The 10,668-nt window shown below is 42.8% G+C and overlaps 1 protein-coding gene across 3 annotated transcripts; it reads left to right on the forward strand.

Moving 5' to 3' along the window:
* Window positions 1-813: 813 nt before the first annotated feature.
* On the forward strand, window positions 814-10,392 carry LOC308139436 (dixin-like; the record flags this gene model as incomplete). Of its 3 annotated transcripts, none has more annotated exons than XM_080508889.1 (21): window positions 814-1,016; window positions 1,825-1,954; window positions 2,203-2,328; window positions 2,537-2,768; window positions 3,535-3,627; window positions 4,915-5,012; window positions 5,094-5,197; window positions 5,592-5,675; window positions 5,949-6,002; window positions 6,148-6,198; window positions 6,321-6,425; window positions 6,555-6,608; window positions 6,707-6,778; window positions 6,886-6,957; window positions 7,069-7,134; window positions 7,556-7,708; window positions 7,924-7,987; window positions 8,079-8,175; window positions 8,305-8,413; window positions 8,570-8,649; window positions 8,729-10,392. In XM_080508889.1, exons 1-21 carry the CDS (start codon window positions 954-956, stop codon window positions 8,736-8,738), a joined length of 1,917 nt encoding a protein of 638 aa, XP_080365015.1. In that variant the 5' UTR covers window positions 814-953. The 3 variants fall into 3 exon arrangements, with proteins under 3 accessions (XP_080365015.1, XP_080365017.1, XP_080365016.1); XM_080508891.1 differs by having other exon boundaries at window positions 4,921-5,012; XM_080508890.1 differs by lacking the exon at window positions 8,729-10,392 and having other exon boundaries at window positions 8,570-8,653.
* Window positions 10,393-10,668: the final 276 nt, after the last annotated feature.

Consider the following 10,668-nt stretch of genomic DNA (forward strand, 5'->3'; position numbering starts at 1 on the left):
AAATATTGCTTAATTGCATAACTATTTGGGATTGGACCTGTCACAGTCTTTTCATGTGAGTTAAACACATTTTTTTTTTTTTTTAAACAGTGTGTTAGGAATGAAGGTACTGACTTTACAAACAAGTTTTAATTTTCTGAGTTCAGTGGTGTGAGGAATCTATCCATCCATCTCTATAACACTTTATCATAGCAGGTGCTGCAGAGCGCCAATCCCAGTTTACTGTGGGTGAGAGGAGGGCACACCTGGGCCCAGCGCCAGTCCATCACAGGGCAAACACACTCATACTTGGGGAAAATTTTGTCCACAATTAACCTCACATGCATGTTTTTAAACAGTGGGAGGAAACCTGTGGACCTCCAGGACCACCCCCTCAAAAACACACACACACACATAGGAGAACATGCAAATTCCACACAGAATAGATTGAATAGAATGATACACTTTGGTTTGAATTTCTTTAAATCTCTCATAGTGTATTGTTCTAAACACAATATTCGTTTAAACCTTGGTGTGTAAATGTTAAGTTTTCTGAAACAAAAACATCAAAACTATGACTTTCAACTTTTAAATAAAGAAGACAACACTTTTATTTGCTCTCGTGTATAACGTGAGCAGAGCTGCGCTTTTTTTTTTCTTTCCCCCCAACATGTGATCCAGGAAGTGTGTAGGAAGTGTGAAGCTGACCACCAGAAGTGCTGCTTTTGGTTAAATGTATTAACTCTGCGGTGGCTGTGATGATGATGATGGTGACGATGATGATGATGATGATGATGATGATGATCCGACCAGAGTAACGGGAGCGAGCTCAGCTCAGCCCAGCGCAGCTCAGCTCGTGCCTCACTTGTCTCGGTTTGTTGACGTCTGCAGCGGTACGGCGGCTGTTAGTAACGGCGGGGTTGTGCCCGTTTGTCCACGCTGCCCGTCTGCCAGATGGGTTTTCTGGCGCAAAGATGATCGCCTCACTGTCAAGAGGAAGTTTGCTGGACGAGGTTCTCCACGGCGGCTTTAACGAGGTAACGTGACGTCCATCAAGCGTTTTTTTTCTTTACACTCGAGTCTTCACTTTAGCTCCAAACGAGCAGCCGGGACAACAGTTACATCTGCTCACCGTCAGTGCAACAGCTTGACGTGAGAATAACACGTTTCTACGAGTTGAGAGAGACATGTGAATGGTATAATCGCCGAGTCGTGTGCGTAAAAGTGCATTTTAGTGCGTATTTTGGATTTACGCCGTCATGTTTGACGTGAAGTGGTGCCAGGGATGGTTTTTTTTTTTTGCTAACTGTTTGTCCCAGCATCGAGGCACCGTGTAATTTGTCCTTATACTTTTTGACTTGTATCCAAACCGCAAACGAGCCGAACGACACAATTAAACGACATTATGGGGGTGTTTTTTTTTATCGAAATGTGTGCGTTCTTTGTGGCGTCTCCCGGACGACAGGCGGTCACGTGACTGATGGGGACCGGTGGAGGTGGAGAGACGGTGAGACTGGGTGAGAGAGAGAGAGAGAGAGAGAGACAGACGGGCCGGATGTTATCAGCTTTTTGGTTACAGCTCTCACTCTTTTCACTTCCGTTTGCTCTGGAGAGACAGATCATGTAATTAGTCCCCACCAGCAGAATTAAAATTCTTTCTATCCCCCGGGACAATAGGGTGACCCCCACCTCCTCCCCCTGGTCCTGTCCCCTGTCCCAACATTTCAAACAAAGGACCATAGTCTGAGCCTAAGCTCTCTGTGTGTGTGCGTGTGTGTGCGTGTGTGTGTGTGTGTGCGCGTGTGTGCGTGCGTGCGTGCCTGGCATCTGACGGATGGCCTGCAGCAGCAGCTGGCAGCGTACGTTTCCTGGGTGAACTCCCAGCTGAAGAGGAGAGCAGGCCTGAAGCCCATCGCAGACCTCCGGCGTGATCTGCAGGATGGCGTGGTGCTCACACAACTCATAGAGATAGTTGGTAAACGCACACGGGCATGTCCACTCACGTAGTAATGTAAACTGCTATCACACGATTTGTATCTTTCAGAGCATTGCATCGTCAGCATTTTGTTTGTGAATGGAACTTACTGATGGAGGAATACGTTATAAATGAAATTAAGATTGTATTAAAAAAGTGACCGCTATCTTTTGCCACACTGTTACTGCATGGCAGGATTGCTCGTGTTTTTTTAAATCCTTCCTTCAATTTCATTTTTGACTTTGCAGCTGGGGAGGTGCTGGAGGGAGTGTACGCGGCTCCACAAAACAAAGACGAGAGCAGGAAGAATGTGGAGGAAGTCTTGCGGTTCATTTCCTCTCGACACATACGCATGCCGCACATATCCGCCAGAGGTAAATCACCCCCCCAAAAAAATCTTTCCTCTCACCCTCCTCCTTCCTTTCAACATCTTCTGATTATTGATTCTGTATTGCAAGCAAACAAATTCAACTCCAAAGCTCTGAGTGCATCAACATTGCATGTCCACATTGTGACAATTCTCCATTTTCTAATGTAGATGAGTAAAATTGTTCTTGTCGTTTGCCCCCTGTCCATTTGCAGACATTGTTGATGGCAATCTGAAATCGGTAATGAGGATAATTCTGGCACTGGCGGCCCACTTCAAACCGTCAGCCAATCACAGGGCTGGCGGCGGAAGTGGGCGGGGCTTGACAAGGGGCCCTGCAGGCCACAACCCTCTTTCCACGGTGGCTCTGGCTCAAGGTGCCGCTGCCGCTCTGGCTTCAGCTCGACTTGATGCATCACTACCTGCACGTTCCACACGGATCCACAGGTATGCTGGCTGCAAACGTCTCCACCAAGGACGAGTTCAATCAAAGACACGCGTCACTGAACATGTTCAGGTACACAGGATGAGACAGCGTGTCTGTCAGGAGCACTTGTTCACTTAAACTGCCCCAGCGGCTTTAGATCGTCCCGTCAAACCCCACATCTCCTCCTAACTTTGACATGCTGCTGACTCATTGTAACCTGAGGTTTCTAACTTTTATTATGAAGACGTATTTCTGCACTTCAGACAGCTTTACTACCTGGGAAAAAAACAAAAATCCATTGTAACTTTATAAGTCAGCATTCATGATTAAAAGAAACACTGAATAAGTGGATGACTATCGTTCTGTTAAGAGAGTGCTGAACTGAATTCGGTCCTTTGTAGTGATGCACATCTAATCACAATGCAGGTGTCAGTAGTGATAATAGTAACACTATTTCCATCGAGCAGCAGAGTGTTGATGTCATTGTTGGGAAGCTTGTGGCCGTCTCAACTACAGCGCCACGTAATGATGAGATTTGACACTCTTCTATTCGACAGTGGCAGTTGTGCCGTTTAGTTGCAGCTTCAGCAGCTGACCTGCCCAACATGTGCACGTTCAGACACAATGAAGTCTCCTCAAGCCCGAATCTGCAGCGTGAGCTCTTTGTTTCGTTCGCACGCTGTAATTACATGCTTTGTCTTTGCTGTCCTCTGGTGGACAAATGGAGGTGGCATCGGTATGTCATACAGAACATGAACAACTCGTGTGTTTTGTGTCTTCTTTCAGTGGCTGGGTGTCGGATGGGGACAAGAGTGTGCGTGTTCGGGCTCTTGTTAAGCAGTATGAAAGAGGATCCCCGGACGAGAATGCCATTAGCAGGTAATCAGCTCTTCATACCATCAAATGTCTTGTTTTAGTCAGTTGATCAGAAAGTTTTAGTTTGAGTGTTCATTTATTTCAGTGCTCTCTTAACTCGAGCAGAAGACATTGAATCAGTCTACACATGCTATAAGCAAGAATAACCCAGTGAAAGTTGCATGGACTTTATAGTCTATGACATGATGTTGTAAGCATGTTTAAATAGATATAAGATGCTACTTCTCTCCCTCATATTCAATTTTCTACATGGTTAAAGCCTTAATGTTCATGCAACTATATTGCTATTTACTGTGTTACATAATTATGTTGCCACTTGCATTTCCGGACTAAAATATTTTTAAACAAAATATTTTCACACCAGACTAGAAGAAGTCAGTGTTGTCTGAGAACAAACTCCACTTTGTTGTGAAATTGATTCAGTTTGTTGGAATTTTATCGCCCGCAGTTATTGTTATGTAACCTCTTTGTAATCTGACATCTCAAACAAATACTTTTTCACACTTTGCGAACAGTCGGATGCGCTGTGTGTGTGTGTGTTTGTTTGTTACGACAGGAGTTTTGTCCCGTCATGATTAAAACGTAAAAGTATTAATTGCTTGTACGCTGATGTTGCAGTTTGGTTGTTTCACATGGACGCACTTCATGCTCGCATCACATGTGCAGCCTTGGGGAGTGATGCTGAGCAGTGTCTGCGATATCGGTCGCCATAGCAACCCAGATCAAGCTGGAGGGCGAGGGGATTGGTCTATCGGCAAGAGGGGAATCGTAAATTGTCATGAGTTTTAGCCACAGACACTCGAGACTGAATGAGAGAGTGGAACTCGGGCTGCTTCTGGGTTGCTATGTGCAGGTCGGACCGCCTATAGTTCAGTATGGGGGCGACACAGATTAAATGGTAAGGCCAGACAATGAGACGCTGTGTATGCATGCAAATTCCAGGCGTTTTTGCGAATTCATGCTGGTTTTGATCGGTTTTGCGGTGCTAATGTAGAGAAATGTAGCGAGTGCTTGTACAATATTGAGGATTTTTTTTCTCCCCATGTCAGATTGCTTGATGTCTGTTTAATGTAACATATGTTTCTAATGTGTGGCAGATTTTTTTTTAAAGTTTCGGCTCTCTTGGCACTAAAATGAGTTGTAACAGAAGGTATCTGCAGAAATGAGCCTGTTTTTTGATTTGCATACGTACACTATAGTACTATTGATGTTTGAATGCAACGTCCTACGACATCGACCGATGGCAGCAGGTGTATATGCTGATTAATTAGCGCTTTTGCCCCCCGTGAGCCTCAGCACTGTCAGTCCGCTGTCATCGCCGCGAGCTCCACCGTGCGGCCACCCAGAGAGACCGCCGCAGGACTACCGGCAGGAACAGCAGAGCAGTGGTGAGTTCTGTCAAACTCTCCCATCTTCTCCTCTTTATGAGTTTTGAAACTTCATAGTGAATTTTGCCCCATGCCCCGTAGACGAGTCTTGCCACGTTGTCGTGGAGACGTCATGGGACGATCCTCTCAGTGAATGTTTGGAGAAGGAGGTGCAGGAGGCACGTAAGATGGTGTCTGCTTTACAGGTACCAGCATCTTCAGTCTCCTCATATTTATCTTGTGTCATTCAAGCCTTCTGATGTTTAGTGTCGATGTTTATCATGTATTGAATGCGGTGCAGTTTTCAGATGAGTTTGTTTCTTGAAGAGCCGTTTGAAATGATTCTTCAGGGTTAAATGAACCAGAACAGACTTGGGTGTGTTTTTGGGATTCGCCCCCAAATTTTGGGAGGTGGGACTTATTGAATGCTTAATAAATGCCGACTTTTGTAACGCAGTATTTCAGAGCTTAAATGTGGTTCCGTAACGTCCACTGTACACTCACTGGCTCCTCATTTATAAGATGACCGAGCAGCGGCGGCTTTCAACGGCCAAAGTACAAACTGCTGTCACATGCTTTCTTTTCTTTCTTTCTTTGAAGGCGTTGCTGCTGCAGGGTTCTCTCCCTGAGGACGAGCAGGACGCGTCTTTGACTTTGGAACAAGGCAACCCTGAACAGCAGCTGGTGTGTGTGTGTGTGTGTGTGTGTGTGTGTGTGTGTGTGTGTGTGTGTGTGTGTGTGTGTGTGTGTGTGTGTGTGTGTGTGTGTGTGTGTGTGTGTGTGTGTGTGTGTGTGTGTGTGTGTGTGTGTGTGTGTGTGTGTGTGTGTGTGTGTGTGTGTGTGTGTGTGCGAATGTGCGTGTGTGTGTAAGCCACACGGTGACATGGGTATCAGTTTCCCTTTTTTTCCTCCCTCCATTGTGGCTCCCACACACATCCCTTTCTTTTCTCCTCCCAGGTCGTCATTCGCAGTCGTTTGGATCAGAGTATGGAAGAAGCTCAGGAGCTCAAGGTAAACTTTTCAACTTCGCTATTCAATTTTATATATTTATTTATTTATTTATTTATTTATTTAAATCTGATCTACCTACTGTGTACCAACTCCTGGCATGCACACTTATTAATGTTTAATTCGCTTCCTGTGCCGTTTGCATCAGAGGGAACTGTTGTGCTGTAAGCAGGAGATGAGAAACCTGCAGGGAGTAAAGGTAGGACAAACCTACAGTTTTAATGTTTCTGCTCAGATTTACATGAATATTATTATAATGTTGTAATTCCAGTGCGAAAGTTCCTGGTTCAGTAGTTTGACCTCCGACTGGTTCATTCCCAGGAGGCCCAGCAGCAGCGGCTTTGCACTCAGGAAGCATCGATACTGCAGATGAAGCAGGAGCTTCTCCGAGGCAGCATGACAAAAGATGAGCTCACCAACCAAAATGTACGCAATATTTTAATACTGCTTGCATATTTAGCAGCGAGTGTACACATATTAGTTCAGGTGAATGCGACTTGCCTGAAAGAAAATAGTCTTCATTAATGCAACGTCCTCTCTCCTTTGGAAACGCAGGCAGAGCTGCAGTGGAAGCTGGAGGAATGTAACAGGCTGTGGGGTGAGAACAAGGTGATCTGTCAACCTCAAGACTTCTGTAACTTATGTCATTTATGGCTCTTTCACACACTTAGTTGTTTATATATTTTCTGTTTGTTTGGTTTCTGCAGAAGGAGATCGGACAGAAGGACAGGCTACTTCAACAATTCAAACACAAGCTCGAAGAAAGCCAAAAAGTGCAGGTACCTTGACTACTGTCCAGATTTTACATAGAAGTCATCTCTGATTAATGTTTTAATCATATATCTATATCAGTGTGTGCATTGACAACTGATTGTGTCTTTGACAGGCTGAATTGCAAACAGAGTTGGAACATAAAGACAGCATGCTGCAGCAGCTCATGTGCAGAGATGTGGACCAGGTAACACTGGTTATTCTTCTACGGTTCACTTTTTGAAATGTATCTCCACTATGCAGTCATGTACTGAGATATACATTACATAGCTGATGCTTTCCTTCCTTTTTCTCCTAGATCCCCAGTGAGACAGAAAACAATGGATATTCTTACTGTGGAACTCAATCTCCTTCTATGTCGGGCGTGAGTATTGTTTCTTTTGATGCAATTCCTCTGTCAGTCAAGATGACTGACTGTTCTTTTACCAAATGAAACCCCAGAAACACAATTTTTTAAATTTAAGTTTTATGCTGGTCCTGTAATTCAGTGGTTTCCAACCGTTTCTTTTTTCTTTTTTTTTTACCAGGCTGGTGATAGAAAAGGCAAATGTATTAGTATGACGGTCAAATTTAACTTTAACAACCACTTTGATCTCTGAAAAATCCCACAAGAGGTCTATCACATCGCTGTAAATAACTTAACTTGCGGAATTTGAATGATAAAAAAAAAAAAGGATTAACAGAACAGAGATGGCATTCATATCAGCGTGAGACTAAACAAGTACTTGCTTGTTCTTGATTTAAAAAAAAAAAAAAAAAAAGGATTTCTGTGTTTGTGCTTGTAGCAACAGGCAGACGAGGTTCAGCTTCTCAGAGACGCACTGAGGAGTCTGAGGAACAATTTCAGAGACCACGACCCTCAGCATCACACACTGGACACCCTGGAGCAGGGCATCGTCTCGCTCATCGACAGACTGCATGTTCTGCATAAACACAAGGTACCAGCTCTGCAGGAACAACCACACAAATGCGGCATGAGATTGTAAAGCAGACAGCATTAATTATCGGTTATAAAATAGTTAATTATGTAGTTGAATGGTCACTATAAGCATACATTTATTTATTATTGAATGTTAGTAGGAGTTACTTTTTTGGTAAAATGTGCAATTCTACGGTCGGTGCAGCCAGTTCATAGTTCTGTGAATTTTCCCAGGGAATGGGGAAATCTCCAAGACCTAAAAGTCAACACACAGACACGGACCCCTGGCCTTCCTCAAGTAAGAGCTTCTGATATGTCCCTGCTTCACGTGGAAAATATACACACAATGTTGTCGCGTTGATCAATTTTGGATTTTCATTACATTTCAGAGTTGTGTCAGTCCCACAATGGTGGTTCTTCATCGACAAAAATCCTTTATTTCACCGGGAAATCCCCCACACCCTCGATGATCAACATACCAAAGAGGTTAAGGGTGATATTTGATCATTGTTGCGCAAAATGTGCTGCAGCAAAAGTACTGATTACTCCAGCACATTAATAGGAACATATGAGATGTCCCGACATGTCCGAATTCTGTTTTTGTGCGTCCTGCAGGCTGGGTGAGGTGACGCTCAAGGATGTTAAAGCAGCCGTTGATCGAGAGGGAAACTACAGGTACCACTTTAAAGCCCTGGACCCAGAATTTGGTACCGTGAAAGAAGAGGTAGGAAAAAGATCTGGCTGAATAACATGGACAATAATCGTAACGTTGTTGCGCAGGCTGCTAATCATACTTATAATACTTCCAGTTTTACGCAATCACTGCTTATCAAGTGTAGTGTTCTCATGAGAGAAATAATGTCCCTGTTTTCATGTGTAGGTATTCTTGGATGGAGCGATAGTTCCAGGCTGGGAAGGTAAAATCGTAGCCTGGGTAGAAGAAGACCGTGGTGAAGAAAGGTGACAAAATATCACTTCTGTGTTGCTCTCTTTATTTCAGTAACTCCCAGTGGTAAAGAACTATTTTTCCTTCTCTTAGGCCACTGTAGGGTCAACCTGAGACCGTGCAGCACTTCTTTTTAATGATGGCGGTTGTTCTGGTCCCAGAAGCAGCACATTGAGCCAACTGTTCAGACCAAGTGGAATCTTCGTCTTTAGACTGGGACTAACAGGAGACTATGAGATGTTGGAGCAAGAGATTGGAGTGAATCAGCTAGTAGTAAACATGACTGATAACACTAGTTCTTCTGGAGGAAGTTTGAACCTGTAATCAATGTCCAGAATATCATCAAACCCAGTGCCTTACAGGTAAAACTTATTTCTATCATAGGCTTGTCTTTGCCAGGTTGTAACTCTGGCATCAGAATTGGACTCAAAGGTTTTGAACCAACTCTGGCCATTAAAGAATGTTAATGTTTGAGTATTATCTCTGGCTGAAGGAACAGTTTTGCACAGGGAACACATTGGTTTCTCTGTTTTTTTTTTGTTGTTTTTTTAATCCAGTTCGCTGTAATTGAGTCGTGTTTTCAGTCATTATTGTGAATGTAGATTGAACATACAGTGTTATCTAAAACGGCAAGCAATATAATAACAAGCTGGATGAAATGACAGAAGTTGACATGCAACTCACAGCTGCAATGTGAGATTACTTTTAGTGCAGTTTTAGCAGAGTTAGACCTATTTCTGACAATATGGTCAAAGTAGACATAAACTACTTTCTCCGCTGTATTTCTCCTGGCTTACACATGATGGCAGTAACAAAAGAGTTAAATGCAGAATATGTTGTTAAAATACACAAGACTATGTGTTCAGATTAAATTGGACCTACATGTGGATATTGTCAGTCGCACCAGCATGAATGTGAACATCCTTCAACTGAACCACTGAGTAGGAATGATGCTGGAAATATTGTGTTCATGTGAAAATCCAGGCATAACATATTTTTATATAATTACTGTATGTTTGCTTTCTCTTTTTACATATTTGAATATTTGTTTAAAGAGAGATTATGAGTGTGGATGCTTGTATTTATGTGTGTGTGTGTGTGTGTGTGTGTGTGTGTGTGTGTGTGTGTGTGTGTGTGTGTGTGTGTGTGTGTGTGTGTGTGTGTGTGTGTGTGTGTGTGTGTGTGTGTGTGTGTGTGTGTGTGTGTGTGTGTCCTTTCTCTCTGCTTGTAACTTCCCCTTTGGAATTAATGTATCTGCCTTCATTGACAAGCCAACAGAAATATGCATCAGTTGAGTTATTGAGGCCTGTTTGAATGCCATGACTGCCTGTACTAAAACATTTACAATTTTCAAGTGGAGGTTTGTTTAGTATTTGTGTTGTTTACTAAGTTGTTTTTTTTTCCTACAAACTATGGATTTTGTAAATATGAACCAGAAATGGCCTTTTTGTTGAATGTTGCAAACATATTTTGAAATAAACCTGAAACTTGGTTTGTAAAATGATGGTGTGCCACATTTTGTGACCTTCATTTAAACATTTGTAAAACTAATTTCATGTCACTGGTTATTGCTTGAGATTATCATTGTATTCGTTTTAGACAGATAAAGTCCTCCACTTTTAACATTTCTTTGTCATTTTACACTTTAGTTTCCCTATAGTGCTGTCTTCTACTTGTATTCAGGGGCTGAATGTTAACGTTTGATATGACTAATCTTGAATATTGTATGTTTAATAATCAAGAAATCTTGGTTTCTTTCCCGAATCTCACACTACTGGCCTTTTGCAAGGAGCATAGTTTGGGACCTGTCTTGTTTTTCTCCTCTCCTTACCTACTGTTTTACCCTCTTCCTTTTTTTCATTGTAAATTTCTCCATTCACAAGATCAATAAAAGATCAATCAATCTGATGTGGATCCATGTGGGAGAAAAAGGTTATCAAATCCTAACCAAATTCCCTGAGATTTGTACGTCCTTGTATGTGATCAGACGGATTCAGTCGTGTGCTACAATGACATCAGTTCCTGATATAAAA

The sequence above is a fragment of the Blennius ocellaris genome (genome assembly GCF_963422515.1).
Source record: "Blennius ocellaris genome assembly, chromosome: 14".
NCBI classification, from domain to species: domain Eukaryota; kingdom Metazoa; phylum Chordata; class Actinopteri; order Blenniiformes; family Blenniidae; genus Blennius; species Blennius ocellaris.